The following is a 22,251-nucleotide window of genomic DNA, read 5'->3' as shown; positions in this document are numbered from 1 at the left end:
AGATGAAATACATCCGTCTCATTTTAACTCAAAAACATTTTTGATTATCAATATCAAAGGGTTAGGTTTATAAGTATTTATGTCGAAACGTTATCGGTTTTATTATATTTTTCAGTTTACTTAAGTTATTGATAACAAGAGTTACTAAAGGGGCTACGGAAAATTCCTCCCCCTCTCTCTTAGGTTAAACTTCAGGGGCACAGTGTTGTCAGGCTCTCTGTGAGCCAAGTACTGATTCAAACTGAACTGACTGCTAGTAATCTCTTGACTCATCAACAGCCTGGCAACACTGGGGAAACCTTGTATTGATGTCTCACTATCTCTTTAAAAACTCCGTTCTTCCTCTGACCTTCTGGTTATTAAAACCACGTATATCTCATCCTTAATAAACCAAAAGATAACTCCTTTACGCTCTGACATTTTAATGGTTTCAAAATACTTTTAAATCGCTAACGGATGGTTCTTTGTCGATACAAATTTTCCGCATTTTATAAGATCCCCCCTCTCTGGTAGTTTGCCTTGATTTCTTACAATAGATATAAACGTAGAAGAAGAAGGGGTTATCGGCTATTATCTTGAGGAAGCATCGCTCAGAATTGGAACTCAACCTTCGTCACGATTCAGTGCGCGTGAACTGTAAAAGTAATCATTAAACTTGAAGATTTTATTATTATGATTTAATTTTAAAATTTTATTTTTATTATTTTTTATTTTTTATAGAAAAAAGGGGTGCCTATATAACTTTGAAGAGTATTTAATTATATACCCTTTAAGTTCTTTTTAAGTTTATTTCCTTATTAGATTAAATTGCGATTAAACTAAATTTATGGTTGATTAATAGTTTTATTTATTTTATTTTTTGCTTTTAATTTGAAATGGGACATTCTAAGGAATACATACGCTTTTAGCTCCTGAAGTTTTTTAAATAATTATTGTAGTATTCTAAGGCGCTCAAAGAGTAGTTATTTAATATTAACCAATCTTAACCCTTTAGTTTCGATTCGTGATGTATTGTACTGAATATAATGGCTATACATTTCAACCTAGATAAATTATTAAGTAATACGCGGATAAAGATCGGTAAGGAAAAGGAATTCGAATTAAAAATTTCACGGTTATCGTAATAGTCCATCGATAAAGCTCGAACAATATTGAGAAGGAAACCGGACGATACGAGTCATTACAATGTGGAATAATAAGGGTCAATGCTACCTACCCCTTTTAGTTTGTGTAATTTTTAAAACCAAGTCTCGCATCCGGAGAAAGTTAACTGAGCCTCGCCATCAATTGTTTTGTTCAAACGCCCTTTCTACTTCATCTATACCCTTGGCTCCGTGAATTTTTGCGATTTCATCATGAATATTGATTTAATTAGGAAACGCTCGACTAAGTTGTATGAACCCTGAATGACCATTGGCTTATTTACAGGGAGGTCAAGGGTCCCTTTACAACTCATAGTAATTAATAAATGCGGAATTTGAATATACTCCTAAATAAATACGCATGGTAATATTGAACCTAATTCATTGAACGATCAAGATATACTCAATTGAGCACTCTAATTAGTCGACCCCATAGCTCTCTCTTTGTTATTTACAATCAATTTAGAATTTAGAATAGATTGGAATTTTTAGAGTAACCAGCACGCTAGCCTAGAGAGAGCTTGACCGCCGATAAAGGCTCTTCTTCCCCCTTCCCCCTTGGTCACGCCAAGCTCCCCATTGTTATTCCCGAGCTCGTGTATCATCTTTTAATTATAAATTGCACTTTGCCAGGCTACAACACGTTCGCCACGCCCCCTTTTCTCTTTTCCTGGATATTTACGTATGCCCATCCCGCCTCTATTGTTTTCGTCTCTGCTTAGTTTATTATAACCTCACGAACTCCATCGCCGGGTAAGAATTTTGGGTAATATTTATTCCCCCCCTGCTGTGCTGTGTGTTTAAAGGGAATATAAAGGGTAAATTAATATAATTTTTATCCAAAGATAAAATTATTATATTTATCCAAATAAAACCGCCGTATGTACTTACGATATTAAATGATTATATTCGAATGAAATTGGGTGGGCACTGGGTTATTCCAGTTTGATGATATTGGGCGCGGTCCATATATACACACACGATAAATATATGGTTTAACGTGTACAAATCGAGGTATGTCTTTAATATGTCAGAAAATAAGAGAGGAGGCGTTTTGTTATCCCTATACCTCGCGAACTTTCTCCTGTATGGATTATTCCAGGAATGCATACTGGTGCTAGGAATTATTGCGACCCAATATTCCTTCCATGTTAATTTCTATGCGCCTTTTTTGTGGGCCGGCCTTGAGAACTTACTATCCGTCACGCCTATTAATAATACTGTGATTTCATTGGTTGGCGGTGACGCGAGTTCCTAGGCGTAGATTATTCGCGAGGTAATTCGCCATATAATCATGATTAGTCTAGCTCCTCCCTTAAATTCCGCCTAGATTCTTTGAGTTTAAAATGGTTGGTACATAATGGTTCCTAGTAACTGTATTTATTCCTGGTTACACTTTATCGGAACTGCAAACATTCCCACTCATTTTACCTTCCGAGAATAATTGGTAAGGCTTAGATAAATTACAATGTATATATAGTGCATTAAAAGAATTGGGCAGACATTATTCCGTAATGTTGTATAACAAACATCAAACAACAGAGCTGCACGGGAGATGGGAATCTAGAATTCCCAAATCTCTCGTCCGTAGGAATTACTAGTCTATATACATTATTATAAAAGGTCATAACCTGATGTGTGTGTCGTAGATGGTGTTTTTTCTGTAAAAAAAAAATAATAAAAGCCAAGGCTTATTGTGGATATCCTTTCGTACTTAAAGCTTAATTAGTTTATTAAATTAACTTCGAAATAAATTATTCCATATTCTTTATGTTCTTAATATTTTCAAGGTCATTGTAAATCATAGCTGATTTAATAGTAGGGATAGGTAGGGGAAAAACCACTGGATTTTAGTAGAAATATTCTATCCCTTTGCCGTACTTATGTTTTCAAACGTTTTAACGACATTTAGCCTCTAAAATATGGTTTGAAATAGGATGGAATTACTTCATTTGATAAATATTCACATTATAACCTATGAACCTAAGGTATTCTAGGGTTGAAAGGGTTTATCGATCCTTCATTCATTCATTCTCTAGTAACTTAATTTTCTCTCTAGTTTCTTGTATTTTTCTTTTGTCGGATATCTGCCTGTTTATACAAACTAAAATAAGAGTTCATTTGATTTTGTTTACGCGAACAAAGGGGCGCTCCGATGACAGGGGGAGGTCGTGACCCCGTATACTAGAGGCCCCTTTGTGTGTAGCTCTAGTTAAGCCTAACTCGTTTCATCATGAACTCTAAAAGGGTACCGCCTCTGACTCTATTTATGCGTAGATTCGCTAATGAAGAGAGTGTAAGGTTAGTACTCCCGAGTCCCGACATGGTTGTAGATTATTGCGATGTCATTCTCCGCGGTGTTTTTGAAACGCGAATGTTTTGTTTGTGCTCGCGAAAAGTTTTAATTAGTATCTCCCGTCTCTTCGTTCCCCCATTGTTTTGTTTGTTGATTGTTTTGATGCCTACGTGTTTTTAATTTCTCTCTAATGAATTTTGGAGTTTGTTTGAGGAAATAGAGCTCTGATAAATATATATTTTTAAATATTAATATCATAGTTTTGCTTTTCTAAAATTATTTACTATTTAGGCTATGGGAATTAGGGTAAAGGGTTATACGGTGACCTCTTGACCCCTTTGATACGCTATGGGAATTAGAGTAGTGAGTTATTTCGTAACCTTTAGCAATTGGATCCATTAATTAAAAACTAAAATTAAAAATAGTTAGAAAATTTGAATTTATTGAAATTGTTTTTTAATACGTCGTCTGCTATATCGTAAAGAAAAATAAACAAGAAGTTCACTAAAAAATTAATGTCAATCATGGTTTAAATTTTAAATATTTTTCCAACTAATTGAACCATTTTAATCAAATTTCTTTTCCACAAAAATAAATAAATAAATGCTTCAGTTATTTCCCAAATAAGACTCGACGAGCTGTTTATTTTGTTCAGAGGTTATTTACTTTGAGGGAATGATTGAGTTTATATTAAGTCTATAAATTGCCTAATAAAAGGCGCCAAAGCACGGTGCAGTGGGGGCCCCTAAGCCTTTGCAACTTCAGCTAGCTTCCTTTCACCATTTTCCGGACAAGCGAAGTTCTTCCTTAATGGAGAGCCACGTCGATTACATTAGCTTGATTTCTTTTCACCAAAAAGAAAAAGAGATCCTTCCGTCTCTCGCCTTTAGTCGCTACTTAAGTCAAAGGCTTATATATTTATATAGAAGCTGTTCTTATAATCAAGTTTAGGCTTTATCCTTTAGTAAAATCTTACTTTGAAAAATAATCTCTATGCCTCTTCCGTATTACAAAGAAAATAGATTAAAGAGATCTTCCTATCATCATCCTTCATCGTCTCTTTTTTTTCAAGGATGAAGTGATACTGATATTAAAGGCTACAGACAATGTCTATTAAACGTAGTTTAAAATATTGTTGATCCCTGGGTTTATCCTTCATTATATTATAAAGTTGAAATTTCTCTTATTAGAATTATAGTGTTGCTTGGGAGATTTGAGTCTAAAATGTTTTGTGACATTTTACCCTAACGGTCACCGTTTGGACTGTTTTACGGATGACCAGTTGACCACTTAAATTTAATTAAGAAATTGAAAGACAATAATTAATTTAATGTGGGAAAAATGTCACAGAACATTTTTCACTCAAAATTTCCCAAAGAACATCCTCCCTTAAGTTAATGCCTGACAGAACTCTCTGAAACACCCATAAGAAGCAATTGTCTTTTACTTGATTTTCAATTTTAATTAGTTAATTTAAGTTATTATGAATTTTAAACTTGACTACGTGAAAGTGCATACGTGTATTAAATATTTTCATAGCATACACTCTCCCTTTAAAAATACTCTTAGGTTAAGGGGCATTTGGCCGAGATGGGGGGGGGGATGGAATTTAATACAGCACTCAACAATGGTCGAATTCTTTTCCTTTTTTTATAGACTAAAGTCCTTTTTAAGGAATTTTTGTGGGTCTGTTGTATACTCGCTTAAAGGTATCGTTGACCTCAATTTTGGGTGTATTCGCATTTGGACTGCTATGGACTTTCTGCTGGTTCCTTTTGTGTTGTTATGAACTATTTTTTATAGAAGTATGGATAAATTACTTCTTAGGAGAGCTCTCCCTTTATGGTCCTATTTCCATATACTCTTAATTTAATACTCCCTATTTTATGCATGTATTATAATATAAGTTAACATTAACCTTGGGATTACTAAAGAAATATATATAATAATTATATGAGAAATTTTGTCTCCAAGGTTGAAAGAATTATCTCTCCATTTTTTGATTTGGTCATAATAATATAACGCCTATAATTATAACTAATTAACGTCGATACCTCGTTATTATTGTATTTGAAACAATGTTATAATAAGCGTGAAGTATAATTTATACGTGTTGGCATAAATGTTTAAATCAGTGGTGATATATTTCAGCCTGTTTAATTTTCTGGTTATTTTTTATTCTTTGGGGGTTAGAATAAATTAAGTTATTAAGTGAAATAACAATTAAATCATCGGTCAGGGTTAACACAGTTCTGGTACCTGTAATACCTGGAAAAGTCAGGGAATTTAAAAAATTTAATATTCATATTAATATTAAAAGTAAATTTTCCTACAATACTGTTAAAACGAAGTAATATATTTAAAAGTTAATTTAATTTTATTTAACATTTTTGAACCCTAAACATTATGATTTTTCTACAAATAAAAGTGGAAGTATTGTTCAGGGAAAATTACTTTAAACAGTCAGGGAAAACCTTTCAAAGTCAGGGATGAAATCAATCAATTTTGAAATGCTGAATTTGCACTCAAGAAGAGCTAGCAGACGCTCTCGTGGATAATAATGTGAACTGGACTTTTGAAATTTTAGAGGACACCATATATATATATAAGTACTGTAGAGAGAAAGAAACTTAGTGGCGTGAAGAATGCTTTTTCTTAGGTAAGGAAGTTGACTTTTTCGAAAAACGCCCTCCGGCTTTCCTTCTTTCTTTCTTTCTCGACTGATAATCACGAGTGACGGACTTTCTCCTAGCTAGAATGTCCTCTTCCATCTTCTTTGGGAGGAAGGAATAAGAGCGGATCTTTCTTTCTCCCGAGGCATCTTCCATTTCACCTGCCGCTTCTCTGATGTCCATCCACAGAGATGTGTGCCGGACTATATATATAGCTAGCTTTTAACTTCCTCCCCTAGATTAGCTTCCTGCTTTTGCAAGCCAGGGAAATTCCTCTTCTCAGCATGAACGCGCGGACAATAGTCGCTTGCCTTCTTTACCTTTTAAGAAGTTAAGTTTCGTCCTCCTTAGTTAAAGTGTTAGTGACATAATTTTCGTCATCCTCAAACTTAAAATGCGAAAAAAATCCTTGAAAAATCTAGTTTATTATGATATGTTTACTTTTTTATTTGGTTTCGTAGCAATTTATTAAATTGCAATCAAAGTTTTGTGTTTGGAAAAGGCCTAGTTGAGATTCTCTTTCGTTTGATGACGTAGTAAGGAGAAATTTTCACTCTAGATGTCGCTCACGTGATGCGCCTGTTAGTGTCGCTGCGCCGCGTTTAAGCCTAATTTATTTAGATTCGCGCGAGCGCCGCATTAGTAGACTCGGGAGTCTCGCGCTTGGCTTTTCCGCGAGATGCCATGAGTGACGTATCAAGGAGAAAAACCCGCCAAAAATGTTCTCCGCAAATTTGCCTTTGTCCCCCAAATTTCAAGTTTTCAAAGTGCTTTTTCTGTGTTTTCCCTCATAATTAAATATTTTTCAAGCATATTTTTGGAATCAGAAGAGTTTAAACTCTCAAAAAAGTAAGATTTTCTTTAGATTTGAGATTATTTTTAAATCACGTCGCTATTCCTTTAAGTTGCCAGTTTGATGTTGCAACGAGTTTACAATGAAATTGTGACATCCCAGAAAGGAAATTTTACAGTTGAATTGAAAAAGTGGTGAAATCTTTCCCCTGCCCCACTGTAACACCACTACTACTCAATGCAGATGGGGCGGCGCTCGAGCTATAACGTAACAGGGGTGCACTGCCCACTGGTCAGAGAAATTGAATCTGAAAAGTCAAAATGTGCATGCAACCCTGAAATAGGTGTTATTACAAAGTTATAACTCTGCTAGACAATATAATATTGATTAACTTATCATCTTTCACGCTTCGTCTGGCGTTGAAGAGATTGCTTAAGGTCTGCTGACGCCCTAGTTCCTCCTATACCTGCATTCTTATATACTCGGTCTAATAAAAGAAACAGCTGGCGAAATTCTTTTGACGCCCTTTTCGCGCAAAGGATACATTTCTTCCTCTAACTTTCATCTTCATCTTTATCCTCTTCCATCACATCCCCGGCTCCTCCTTTCCTCATTTTTTCTTTCTCTGATTTTTGGGCCAAATATTGACTCCCCGGGACTTTGTTTTCATCCCCGAAGCTTGGCTTTCCTCGGCTACTATAATCCTATATATTTTTCACGGGGACGACTCGGGCCTAATACTTTTGTCAATAACAAAGGAATTAGTTTATTCAGTCACTTTCAGTTGTCAGTAAGCCGTAAGCTATCATTTACCCCCAAGAGGCGCGTGAAGTTTTCTGGATTATTAGCTTGATAATAATAAGAGCGTCCACGTGACTCGCATTAAAGCGCGTGAAATTTCAAAATTCAAACTAGGCTTAACTAATATTAATGTAATCACAAAGCACGTGACATTAAATCGACTCTAAGCTGAGGTTTGGGACTTATCTTGGTCTCTCGCTTATCTCTATACTCTTTCTTCCGATCTTGAGCTTCTTTTTTCTCCTATTCCTCCAGCATCCTTTCTTCCGTTTCCGGTACGGTATGGTTGAATGGAATTAGGACACGGGGATGCTATGTATGTAATGTATATAAGAGATAGAAGAAAAGAGAATACACTAATTGTATTTAGTGACAAAACTAGCCGCGGGGTGTCTCTACTCTCTGTCTTGATTTTGTTAGTATCGAGGAAGCTTTTATGCCAAATAAAGTGACTATACTAGCTGATGAAAGTGCAACTCGCACTAAAGCCTCTGATTTTAGGTAATAATTGACCAGTTGGCCAATGAAGGAGTAAGATAAAGTATTAGCAGACGAATTAGTTGTTTTTTAAATTTCAGTTAGGTGATGATGAAATCACACGCGATTTAAATTCAAAGATCTTTTATATTTCCTCTAAAAATCATTTCATCCTCACTTTAACGTTTTAACTTGAGACATATCGGTGTATAGCGAAGGGCTTAGCCCACACGATAAGAAATATCTTCCCAAAAACCCTTAGGATAATAAATTTTCCCGCAATCCTAACACGGAAAGGATGAGAAGGAGAAGAGAGAGGAACAGTTTCCCTTTTTCATTTTGGCTAAAATTCATTTTTCCGTCAGAGTCCCTTTTCCCAAAATTATTCATCTTTCTCTAGCTCTCTATGTATGCCTACATCCTCCTGCTTTTCAGAATCTTTTTCTGCCTTGTTAGGCATACGTACGCGTTAAGCGGCTTGGTTATCCCCCAAATTTTTGCACCATTTTCAATAGAATTACCAGGATAAACCAAGGTACTTACAGACTATGGATGGGAGCGAGTGAAACGCAAACGCGTTCTCGTGATAAGAGCCTGTTTATTCTGAAAACTTTATTTTCCAGAGAGCGAGAGAGAGAGAACTTAGATTGTATACGCTCTGCCTGCCTTATTTCCGTAAAACAGAATTAACCTGTACCGTATCTATCTTTCTGTTTGTGTTTTGAATAAATGCCTGGAAATGTAAAGAAAGTTTGGATGCTGTATGTATGTTTTACCGTTTTTGGGATCGCGTCTTAGAAACGCTGGAATTGAATAGAAAGCTGCGGTTTTTCTAACTAGAGTTATAAGGGTCCTTCCTAGCTTGTAACTAACTACTTTTGGTGGTTAAGGAGAAACGCCCACACGCTATACCCCCCCCCTCCTTCCATCTTGTATGTTAAATTTACATAATATTATGAGTTTATGCTTCATTGGTTATAATAAACTATACCAAAATGTCTTGAGAAATAAAAACGAAAATGCATTCTCCTATTTTGCATTCTGATTTATTTTTGAAATATTTACCATTCTTAAAAGATATTTATTTTTATTAAAAACTTAATTAGGATGAATTACTATTTAAAATTTGAATAAAAATATAATATTAGTCAACAATTTCTTCGAAATCCGTAGAATTCGCGCGCGCTATGAAGTCTATCCTTTGACCTTGATAATTAGGCTTAGAATTCAAAATGTAGCGGTCTGATTGCAGCTTCTAATTAATCCAATGTTTTAAGTTTATATCGCTGTTATTAACGATGTTGTTAGGTGGAATTATATATTTTTTTCCCGCTCTACAAGATGGTACTAATATAATTTAGCATAATTTAGTATTTAATACAGAAAACATCGGTTTTGGTTGGGTGAAGTAATGTTTCTAAGCCTTTGCTATTTTATTTTTCGTATTAGGGCTGCGTTTGATTGCGGGGATAGCACATACAGCAGTACGAGCGAAGCCGAACCAGACAGTGACCCGGAAGAGGAGGAAGAAGATGATGACCCAAATGACCCTGAGAAACTACTGACCACTTGGATAGGCGAACTAGAAAACCTCAAACTTGTAAGTACCATATTTTTGTTCTTTCATCTTGGTGGCGGGTATAACGTAACGTTAAAAGGGTCAAAATTTAACCCTAGCGCCATTATTTTCAACAACGCACGTGAGAAATGGGTGGGGAGTGTAAAATTTCGCGCCAAAATTATCCTTTAAACCCAAAGAATTCATTATTTTAATGCAAACGTGAGCTGGGATCTTAGGCCTTGGCCAGAACTATTTGCATCATGTTCTTTGATATATTTCCCTGCAAAGTAAAAGAGCCATTTTTGTATGGCGAATTTTTCCATCCTGTAGAAAGGGTTTTTAACCCAAATCCGTTCGCGTTAACTACAGTAATGAACAGAAAGGCGTGGGCGTTGATTTGTCTTAGGTAAGATTAATACGGTTCGTTATTAAACATGTTTTCACGAAAAATCTTTGCTTGTAAAAATCCTGATGTTTGGCGTTGCTCCGGTTTTGGATCATCAATTCAGAGAGCTTTTAAAGTATTCTCTCCTCCAGGGGGCGATCCTTTAGTTTTATCATAAAAAGGGGGGCGGTGTGTTACGACGATAAGTTCATCCCACTCCTCCTTGGAACCTAAGCCTTGGCTAAATCAATGCCTTGAAAACCATTAAACCTAAACAGCAAAGTATATATAAAAAGAATTGTAAAATTCCAAGGTTGGTTGATACTACAGTCAAAGTTCAGAGAAGTTATTTTACTGTCCTTATATTACTTCCTCTTCAGTACAAACTCACCGTAAAAAATAACGTTATATCATAAAACAACTTTTTAATGAAGTCTTGAAGGAAGATTTTTTTTTTTCTTTTTACATTTATTACTTTGAGATGTTCTTGGTTGTTTTTTTTTACCTTAATGATATGTAATGTTTACAAAGGTACAGTTCCTTCAATGTATATATTGTTGCTTTTACTTAATTTGACGGGAAATACTCAAAGAAGATCCTTTTCATCTGATCATAAGTTTATAATTATCCAAAGATCTGAGAGAGAAGTGAGATTGAGTTGATGGGCCATATGTACGCCAATGAAAGCCTCCCAGAATACCTATCGCACGTCACTACCTTTGGTAGCCTAGCTGGGATTGTTAGCGCCATTTAAAAATAGAAGCTAGTTCTCACGAACTACAGTACTTTTCTATTTTTAAGACACAGGGGGGCTCGTAGACGTTTTGGTACCGAAACACCTAGGATCCTGGGAGGACTTCGTTGTTGTTCCATGGATGATAGTACAGATACTACGTTTTAGACATGGAGATAAGGTGTAACACGTTGTAGGAGTCGCTTTTACGACAAGCTCTCACTAACCAGTAACTTATGGAACATATTCTTATGGTTTTATTTCGTAGTTTTTTTTACTGTTGAGGTGGAAGTCGTTTTGCACTGCGAGCTTTGTAATGGTATCTGTCTTTAAGGAAACGATAAAGGTCTTCTCTTCTTCTCTCCTTGAAAGGCTTATTGGGGACGTTGCGGAAATAAGTAAGGGCTTCTGTATTGATAGTTAAAAAGCATCTTCATTATTTTTAGCCAACCACTATGTTAAAAAACACAATTAATATTAATCTTATCTTTGTACACTTTGACCTATCGTATAATCATGCGAGGTCTCTTTATGACTAATGTAATAAACATCTAGCAGAGTTGTCTGGGCTGCGGACTAATAAACATGAGTTTTATCTAACTACAACCTAAGTCTTTGCTAAGTTAGAACTAGCTTCACAGTACCATATAGGGAAACAATACATGGTGTCAGAATAGAGCACGGATCCTCGCCGTCACGTTACGCCTTCGCTTTCGCTCACCTATGGACGGACTGAAAGCTCCACCGGAACTCTCGTTCACTGGGAACGCCGACAAGTCGTGGCGGGACTTTCGACAACGGTTTGAGTTGTTCGAAGCTGCAACAGCCTCCGGGGACGGCCGTCGCGACGCACAGAAACTCTCCCTGTTCCTGCACATCGCCGGTCAGGAAGCCATCGACGTTTTTAACACATTCACATTCTCAGGGGAGGATGGTAACGATCCGAAGACTTATACGAACACGCTAGCGAAGTTCGAAACGTACTGCACTCCAAAAAAAAATGAGACCTACGAGCGGTTCATCTTTCGCAGTCGGATGCAAAAGCCGGGCGAAGGCATCACCCAGTTCGTCGGCGACTTGAGACTCAAGGTCAAATCCTGTAATTTCGGGGATTTAGAAGAATCTCTCATCCGGGATCAAGTAGTATACGGTATCACTGATCAGAAAGTGAGACGGACATTGCTGGCAGAGGAAAACCTCACACTCACTTGGGCGGTTCAAGTATGTCAGGCGACAGAAACAATGGCGCAGCAGATGCGAAGCTGGTCCGATGGAACCGTAGCACCCAAGGAGGAGAACGTCGATGCAATCACACGATACGGTCACAAGCCTAGTCACAAAGAGCGACCACCGACGAAAGGATACCGACATCAATCGTCCACGACCAAGACCAGTCGCTACGACCAGGACAGACACAGTCGTCCCATACTCGTACAAGACTGCCGGTTCTGTCACAAGGCCCATGAGCGAACTAAGTGTCCGGCATATGGGAAGAGTTGTCGAAACTGCAGGGGACGGAATCACTTTGCGGTGGCTTGTCCAGAAGCACAAGTCGATGAGATACAACAGGCATCGGAGAGTGAAGATGACTTTATAATCGATATGGTTGAGGCACCACGGAGAGACCGGAAGGATTGGATAGTACCCATACTCATCAATGGAGTTTCGGTGCCGTGCAAATTGGACACGGGCGCTCAAGCCAATCTCTTGCCGCTAAATTATCTCGAGGGCATGTCACCGAAACCCCGGCCGCGCAGAACAGTCGGGCTCAACGCATATGGAGGAAGCAAAATCAAAACTTTCGGTGAGATTAGCGTCCAAGCTCAAGTCAAGTCCAGGACGATCATCACGGAGATGGTCCTGGTAGAACAGGGGGAAAGACCCATACTAGGTCGGGAGACCTGTGTGGACCTTGGACTTGTAAGACTAATCTACGAGGTGGTAGAAGACGTTAGCAAGCCGGAGACGGGAAAGGCCCCGGACAGCAATGAGGGGTTCCGCAAAACAATCACGCAGGAGTTCCCGGAGGTATTCAAAGGCATTGGATGCTTGCAAACGTCATGCCGAATTCAGTTGAAGGACGACGCAGTTCCAAGGATTGTCCCACCCCGGCGAATTCCATACTCGCTGCGAGGAAAACTACGAACCGAACTGATTAGACTGGAAAAACAGCGAATAATTCGCAAAGTCAACGAGCCAACGCCGTGGGTTAGTCCTCTGGTCATACGTGAAAAGAAGGACGGATCGCTACGCCTGTGTTTGGACCCTAAGTCGCTAAACGAAAACATTCAGCGAGAACACTATCAATTGCCGACGAGAGAAGAAATCGAAGCCGAACTAGCCGGTGCCAAGTATTTCACAAAACTCGATGCAGCGTCGGGCTTCTACCAAATCCCGCTCGATACAGAGAGCCAGCTGCTAACTACATTCAACACGCCATTCGGAAGGTATTGTTTCGAGCGGCTTCCGTTCGGAATCGCGTCCGCACCGGAGGTATTCTTCAAACACTTCAGCCAAATCTTTGACGACATACCAAACGCAAGACCGCTTCATGATGACGTTATAGTATGGGGGAAGACAGGAGCGGAGCATGATAAATGTCTCAGGCGAGCGCTGAGAAAACTCAAAGAAGCCAAAGCGACACTAAACTTGAAGAAATGCGTCTTCAAGGCAGCTGAAGTAGTCTATATGGGAGAAATCATCTCCCGAAGCGGGGTCAAGCCAGACCCCAAGAAAATCGAAGCAATTCTAAATATGCCCACCCCGACATCAAAGATCGAGGTTCAGCGAGCTCTGGGCGTAGTGAACTTCGTGGGGAAATACATACCACATCTTTCGGCACACACCACGCATCTACGAAGTCTAAAGAACAAGAACGTCGACGACCAGCAGATCTTACCAGAACACCACCAAGAATGGGATCAGATCAAGAGGGTCCTAACAAACCATCCGGTATTGAAATTCTATGACCCGGAGAAGCCCACGAAAATATCCACGGACGCGTCAAAAGATGGACTAGGCGCTGTTCTAATGCAGCTGCATGGACAGGATTGGTGGCCGGTTGCGTACGCCTCACGAACCTTAAGCCAAGCGGAAACACGGTATGCTCAAATAGAAAAAGAGAGCTTGGGACTCGTATTCGGATGCCAAAGATTCCACAACTACATATATGGCAAGGAGCTGATTCTGGAGACAGACCATAAACCGCTGCTGGCGATGGCCAACAGAGTGCTGGCCGAGGTACCACCACGTCTGCAGAGGCTGTTCCTAAAGTTAATGAAGTATCAGTTCAAAATCATCTTCACTCCAGGGAAGTGTCTCGTACTGGCCGACGCACTATCCCGATCTAGTCTGCCAGCAGCAACAGCAGAAGACGAAGACACTCAGAAGGAAGTCGAAATCCACGTAAACGCAATAGTCCAATCATTGCCGGTGACTCAAACCATGATGGGGCGGCTGAGAGATGAAACGGCTAAAGATGAGGAACTTCAAGAAGTTATACGACAGATACGGAGCGGCTGGGAACAAAAGGGCCTAGAAGCAGCCGGTTACGCAAGTGTGAAATCGGAGCTCACGGAAGCGAATGGCCTGGTACTCAAAGGGTCCAGAATTGTGGTTCCAAAATCATTAAGAAGTCACATGCTCAAAGTAGTCCACGACGGGCACTTGGGCATCGAAAAATGTCGGCGAAGGGCTCGGCAGTGCATCTATTGGCCTGATATGAACAACCAGATAGAAAGCCTATGCAAACAATGTCCCACGTGCAACACGTATCAGTACACACAGCGGCAAGAACCATACCTTATCAGGACGGCGCCGGTTAAACCTTGGGATCGTGTCGCCACAGACATCTTTCATAACGCAGGGAAAGATTTTCTGGTGGTAATAGACGCGTACTCAAACTACGTAGAAGTAGAGACGTTGCCATCCACATCAGCTAAAGCCGTAGTAACCAGCTTAAAGCGAACCTTTGGCCGTCACGGGATTCCACGGGAAGTACTATCAGACAACATGCCGTTCAGCGCGCAAGAATTCAAGGATTTCGCGGAAGAATACGACTTCGTCAGCACGACGTCGAGCCCACGATATCCACAGTCGAATGGGCTGGCAGAAAAAGGCGTGCAAATCGTGAAGCGCTTACTGGAAAAAAGCTTGGACTCCAACGAAGACTTTCAATTAGCCCTCCTTAGCTACAGGAATACGCCGTTAGAACATGGAAGATCTCCGGCCGAACTCCTTATGAGAAGATCACTTCGAACCCGATTACCTGAGTTCGAAAGCAAAGAACGAGTATTCACACCACCCAAGAGGAAAAAACAGCGGCGCAAAGGCAAAGAGCTACCATCTCTACAGACAGGAGCGGTTGTCCGAATACAAAATCAACACGGTCTCTGGCGGAAAAAGGGCCGGGTCATACGAGAGGTGGCCCCAAGATCTTACGAGGTTGAGCTGGAAGAGGGGGGGAAATGGAGAAGGAATAGACGGCAATTAAGGGAAGTCATGGAACCATTCAATAAGAGTGGGGAACGAGATCACGAAGAAAGCATGGGAGAGACTTCCCTTACGTACAAGGTGCCTATAGCCATCCCCAGCAAGAAGGGAGTAGTCACGCCAGCACCTGCAACATCAAGAGTCAGAGAGTCCACACCAGTCTCGTGTCCAAGCCAGGCAGGGGAAGCAGACATGTCTTCGCCAGTACCCACAACTCCAACAGTCAGAAAGTCCACGCCAGTCCCTACGCCAGTCTCGTCTACAAGTCAGGCAGGGGAGGCGGATATGTCTTCGCCAAAACCCTCAACTTCAACAATTGGAAAATCCACGTCAGCCTCGTCTCCGAGTCAGGTGGAGGAAGCAGACCTGTCATTTCATTCGCTTCCGGAAGAGGACGCAGAGTTCTCCGAGTTACAGACAAGACACAATGGGGAGGTCACTATTCCAACGCCCGAACCAACAAAAGCAAGCAAGGTCACAACCACCGTCAGACGATCCCAACGTAAACGGAGAAGCCCCGATAGGCTTATAATCCTATGACCAGAAGTCACACAGACTCGGAGGACCAATAACCCTTAAGAACAAGCCGAGGGAAATCAAACCTTGCATTCAATAGGAAAGGGAAGATGTATTGATAGTTAAAAAGCATCTTCATTATTTTTAGCCAACCACTATGTTAAAAAACACAATTAATATTAATCTTATCTTTGTACACTTTGACCTATCGTATAATCATGCGAGGTCTCTTTATGACTAATGTAATAAACATCTAGCAGAGTTGTCTGGGCTGCGGACTAATAAACATGAGTTTTATCTAACTACAACCTAAGTCTTTGCTAAGTTAGAACTAGCTTCACAGTACCATATAGGGAAACAATACAGCTTCCCTTAATGTCGCGCCATGGGGTTGAAAATGGGCATGGATTATCTTTCTCGAGTCCAAATCCCGAACTCTGTTAGTACCGTTCTGTTTACTAATCCCCGCATGCTCCAAGCGGGAAGGTATTTTGATAAGTCACGCGCGTGCAAGGTGAGGGGATTGTAAATGTAAAAATCTGCGCGCAAGGCTTAGCTCATTCTTGAAATCTTCAACCTCCTACTCTGCTTTTTAATTCAAATAAGAACTTCAATGTCATGCCACCGTTGCCACGTCACTCTAGCTTCAACCAAGAACTCTTGTTCTTGTGGGGGTCGAGCCAAGTCCCTATTTGTTGTGTTCCATTAATAATACCACAATTTTCCTGACCTCTGACCTTTGTATGGTGGAATTAAACTCACGATTGTACCCTTCAAATGACGCAATCAGTAACCTTTAGTTTGAAAAATGGTAAAAGCAAAACTATACAATAAAAATATTGGGGCCAACTTGATAAGGATGTTCCGTTGTATTTTCTTTAAGACTCTTTTCGTTATTGGGGGCGTCTATAAAATACTTCGATAAAATATAGAGCCGATATGATATAGAAACATCTGGTTTTCATCTTTTACTACTTTACTGTCTGTCTGCGCGAGATACAGTGCGAGTCAAGCAAGGTACTCTTGAGTCTTGGAACAAAACTTTTTGTTACGACCAAGGCCTAACTCTTATCTTGGTAACCATATAGCTGATATAATATTTCCTGCTTTGATTCATCCCAGATTCGGTAAGAAAGGGAAGATGGCTATGATGCTACTGATTTTCAAAGTACGTCTTTCTTATTTCAAATGACAATATAGATAGAGGCCCCGGACGTTTCTTATTTTTTTCTTTATAAAGGGAGTGAAAAATATAGGTTGTCAATATCATTCCCATAGGAAATTTGTTTGATTGTTTTGACGCCTTAGACAATTTCTCCGTCGATTTTTCTTTCTTATTTATATATATATTTTTGTCATTTTCCATTGACAAATATCATCAGAAATCCAATACTTGGTTTTGTCAGCTGATGACCGATTTCTTCAAATTCCATTTCCCCTTAGTTTTTTTTGAGTGTTGGGTTTTGTTCGCATTCGGTGTTTCACCTTAAATTACGTTTATTCCGAGGGGTAGACGCTTTGGATCTCTGTGTATACCTGAGTTCAAAAGAGTTCAGCTTTGACAGTGCAATGAGTGCATTGAGTTCAAAGATTCAGAACTCACAATTCAGCTTTGACAGTACACTGAGTTCAAGACATATTGTACACCTGAGTTCTCAAGTGTTTACCCCCTCGGTTTAGGTTTAATCCCTTAAATTGAATTAGATTATTTATTATTTTTATATATATCTTATTTAAATACCATATATTTAATCATTATCAAATCAATTTTAGCACTTAATAATTAGAGATTCAGTTCGATATTTAGTTTCTATATATATTTATTTTTAATTTAAATAAACACCGCGATGCGATGAAAAGTAACGGGGAAGTTCCTTCTCATCAATTTCAATTTGAATTTAAAGTGAGAAACATTTTTTGACAGCCCGGAGGGGGCTGGGGGTAGGGGAAGGATTATGTTATTTCGATTGCACGCTCCGCTCTCCATCCTCCTGAAAGACCTAGGCTGCTACACCCGGATGTGTACTTTCTCCTAAATTTCCTCCTCTCATCCTTTTTTTTTCAAAATTTCCTCCGCTCTGACATAGATGGCGCCACCTAGCCCTTTATTAAGAGGTATATATGTTCCTATCTCTATGCTTTTTCCCGCCTCTTTAATAAAAACGTGGTTTTAAGTATTTCAACCGTCTTATGAATGTTACGTCCTTGTCTGTCAGTCTTGCAAGGGTGAAGATTCATGGAAATTGAATCAGAATGGTACATATTAAAATTAGAAATGTTTGATCAACATCGCCCCGGTTGTACAAACAAAATTAAACTGGAACATTTTATGTTTTCTTTCGCAATATTACACTGTAGAACTATTCTTAATTCGAGAACCCGGTTTGCTTGCTTTGCAGCTTTAATATATTGACATTTTGAGGTCTTTTGCTAAACCGTTATCCGGATATGACACACAAATTTTATTTTCTCTCTCTCTTGTCAACTTGGGAAAAGAAATATATCTCTAAAAATAACAAATGAACGAAGTTTTATATTCCATCATCGAGCGTTTTAAGTTCCGTGGTTTAAAATATTTTTTTTTTTAAGGCTGTGTGGGAGGGGATGTATGGGAGCGTATAGTTTGCCCTCCTGGAAAAACACTTACTGAGACCTAAATAATAGTGATATAATAAATTATTTCGTAAACTTGAAAAATATAGGCCTACAAAGTTAGAAGATGGATTATGAACTGATTCTTTAAAGGGAGAATGATATTGTCAAAATTATTAATATTAAACTAATTAAAACATTTCCGTTAAAATTAAATTAATGTTTTAAAAGTTGACATGATAATTATGAAATTTCGTTTAAAAAACTTATTTTACTGGTTATTAGAAAACGTTCTACTTGCCCTTTAAAGATAAACAATGACGTAAACACCACCCTCTGACAACAATTTTATTTGTAGCTATTTATTTAAAAATGTGACGTTTTGCTCCCTCCTTTGAAACATTTACCCTTTAGGAACAAATTATACCTCCCCGCAAGCAGAAAACCAGCAATGGTTTAGTTAACTTCGTAGTTACGTATTTGACCTGACCGCTGAAAATCGATTTTGAACAAACGAGAATAAAAGAAAATATCAGATTGAAATATTGCTTTCGTCGAGGGGCTATTCACTCTGATTGATTCCTTGTACACCTTTTTGGGGTTAAACTTAAAGAACCTTTATTCTTAGTGAATGGCTCCTCAGAGGCAGCAATTTCTCTGGGATAAGGGGAAATTTTTTACTGATGGAGATATGATGTCCTTCATCCGGACTTCCTTGGGGGTTAGCTTTAGGGGAGGGGGTAGACCCCCGAAATGGAAGGGAATAAAAGCGTGATTCCCCCCTTTCCTCTGATTTTGTACAGATTAAGGTTAAAACGAGACCAGAGGAGAGAATTTACGTCCGTTCCGAATTTTGGTGTTAGTAGCCCCCTTGTTTCAAAGTAAAGATGAAATAAATTTAAATAAAATGGGCCAAATGGTAGTATTCCCCCTCCACGGATTTTTAAAAGTTTGTACTCATTTCTGATAGTAAATGAGGTGGGGAACACGATGCCGTCAAAATTTTTCACCGCAAATGATTTTTTTTAAAAAAAAAAAAAAAAAAAGGTAGCACATATTACTTATGGTTGTTTGTATATTTGATATTTGGGGCGCGTACACTTGTTTAGATTATGTTTGGGATATTTTAGGTTCAGGTTAGGTTCAGGTTAGGTTAGGTTAGGTTTAGGTTAGGTTCAGGTTAGGTTAGGTTCAGGTTAGGTTAGGTTCAGGTTAGGTTAGGTTAGGTTAGCTTAGGTTAGGTTCAGTTTCTATTAGATTTCTCCTTTTCCAAAATATTGCAATTTTCATAAAAAAAAATTCAAAAAAAAAATTTCAAAATCATTTGCGGTGGAAATTTTTAACGGCATCGTGTTCCTCACCTCATTTACTATCAGAAATGAGTACAAACTTTTAAAAATCCGTGGAGGGGGAATACTACTATTTTACCATAAAAAGTGATTGATTCGGGTAATCCAAAATTTAGGTCATATTTCTTGGCACGGTGCCAACAATTGCACCCACCATGCGTATTCAGAATTGCGCAGACGTGATGCGCAGTTCATTACGCAATCCACTCTTATCTGCGCTTCTGATCAAACCCTTGCGCAATTACAAGAAAATGCGTAATGCTTATATGGGTTCTGCGTAAATGACCTCTGCTAAAATAAAATGGGGTGAGCGTATCTACAAATAATGAACCAAGTGCGCCACCTGAACTAGAAAAATTGTTTCAAAACACCAGGTGCCACGGGGTGTTTTAATAATTATTTATTTATTCAATGTTTGGGTTCTCTCTCGCTCTCTCTCTCTCTCTCTGTTCGTATCCATATTTTCATAGCGTCTTGTTCTCCACCAACCCCCTACCCCCGGGGGCGGGACGGGGGTATGATGCGCGTCATAGCGTTAATAGTTGTGACTCACGGTAGGTCACGTGTCCCCCCGGGGATGAGAGTGTGTAAATGATGGGAGTCCGAAGAGCGTAGCGCGTCATTCTCATTTTCACCTGCTTTAATATTATTTCAAACGTCCTTACCTACGTTGTTATGAATCAACTCTTTTTGTTTCATTAAATGTACTTTTGCCACGCGACTCAAGAGAGAGAGGTCGAATTTAAACAAAGAGTTTGATTGGTCACAGGGACAGCTGAAATCAGAGATGAGTTTTTGTGGTTTTTGCTACTGGTGTTTTTTTAATTGCGGGGCTGCGACGTATTTTTTATATCAGAATTAATTATATATTTTGCGAAGTATTTATTATTTTATCGAAGCAACTCCGAAATGTGTTAGATTGATTTCAAGTTAATTAAGTATTATTTCAAAGTTAAGCGTCATCGTAATATATTTAACTTTTGTTTGATAGCCCATGTGGGTGACCTTTGTGGGCGGGGCGAATATTCAGAATGAAATTGACGCAATTATTGATGTATTAAATACTATCTATTGTTAACACTATACCGCGGTTCACGATAATTTACAAGAATAAAAAAATATTTTGTAACATCAAATTCCAAGATATGACGTATTACTTTCGATGGTGTCGCGTTACTTCCGATGATAATGAGAAGAGCATATGGTTTCCACTTATCTTATAGCGATGGGGCCCCAACCAAACCAACTCAACTTCTTAATCTTTATCTTGTAATATATATATAGCTAGGGAGGGGTAGGTCAAGTTGCAGCTAAACAAAGGATATTCTTGATGTTAAAAGACATGCTTCCGGCTGCGATGTCCTTTTTGGCGGTACGTCGATCTGTTCCCTTACTTAGTTCACTGTCAAGTGCCTGCCTGCCTGCCTGGATAGCGCCGTTTCGAACTTAAGGACAAGGGGGGGCCCCTCGACCCTTATTTTTTTAAGTAGCTATGGATAGTAAGGAGGTTTTCTTTTTCCTATTTTTGGATCAAACCTTTGGAAGTACCATCTTTGTTTAGACTTTTTTAGCTTAGAAGTAAATTAACCCTAGATGTAGTCGATATTTCATACGAGGTATTTTGTTGGACGTTTATCGTGACTCTAGAACCATAGCTTCCACCGATAAAATTAATTTCTGGTAGAATAACTTCTATTTTATCTGCTTTTGTTCAAGCACGCCCCCCAGTTAACTTGAACAATTGACGTAATGAGGGAATAAGGTCTTGGTTACTTTGGTGTTACTTTCAAGTTAATCCGTCTTTCCCCGCTTCTTTCTTTACTTTAAAAGATGAATCCATCCTCATCCTCGTGGTTGCTATGGTAACGGATAACGGGGGCACGTGCTTAGCACACGCCGTAGGAGAGAGAGAGAGAGCGCGCGCCAGAGAGAGGGAGAGGGCGGAAGCAAGCGGCGGCGGGTATTCGGTTTTAGGCGGGAAAAGACTGCAGGGTGCTAAGTATAATCTCCCCGCCAAAATCTCCTGTCCCTAGATAGAGGATTGGCGTTAAGCGAGGAACACACATGCGTAAAAGTTCGACAGAAACGTAAACTGAAACGTAAACGTACAAAAAAGTTCGACGTAAACGTACTAGAAAAGAGAGTTGAAATTGTCTCAACTTTTTCCGTCGTAAAACATTTTACGCTAAGTTCCAGCCAATCAGATGCTCGGATCCGTATGAGCTTTTTCGCAAAAATGGCGGAGAAAAAAGCAGATCGTAGAAGAGCGCTGATTTGGGGCATATTTAGGGAAGGTTAGAAGTTTTCCATATCTTTTTGAAAAGTTTATTTTATTTTAATGATACGATTTTCGAAAAAACTATTTGGCAAACCATCAGAGCACGGTACAGTTTATCAGGTTCGTAGCATTGATTTCAACCCTAAGCCTCGGTCTCCTCTATGA

At 39.1% G+C, this 22,251-nt stretch overlaps 1 protein-coding gene across 4 annotated transcripts in view; it reads left to right on the top strand.

Annotated features, from left to right (window-relative positions):
• pico (ras-associated and pleckstrin homology domains-containing protein pico) overlaps window positions 1-22,251 on the top strand; it is a 126,485-nt gene that overhangs the window by 19,559 nt on the left and 84,675 nt on the right. For all 4 annotated transcript variants that reach the window (XM_089857738.1, XM_089857735.1, XM_089857736.1 and 1 more), the window contains exon 2: window positions 9,631-9,781. In XM_089857738.1, coding sequence (XP_089713864.1) covers window positions 9,631-9,781 — 151 coding nt within the window. The remainder of the gene's footprint in view (window positions 1-9,630; window positions 9,782-22,251) is intronic.

Source organism: Phalangium opilio, unplaced genomic scaffold (genome assembly GCF_054372755.1).
Source record: "Phalangium opilio isolate 3A_F unplaced genomic scaffold, DU_Popi_V2 ptg000011l_1, whole genome shotgun sequence".
NCBI lineage: Eukaryota > Metazoa > Arthropoda > Arachnida > Opiliones > Phalangiidae > Phalangium > Phalangium opilio.
Note: the sequence above shows the minus strand (reverse complement) of the source record. Positions and strands in the feature narration are given on the sequence as shown.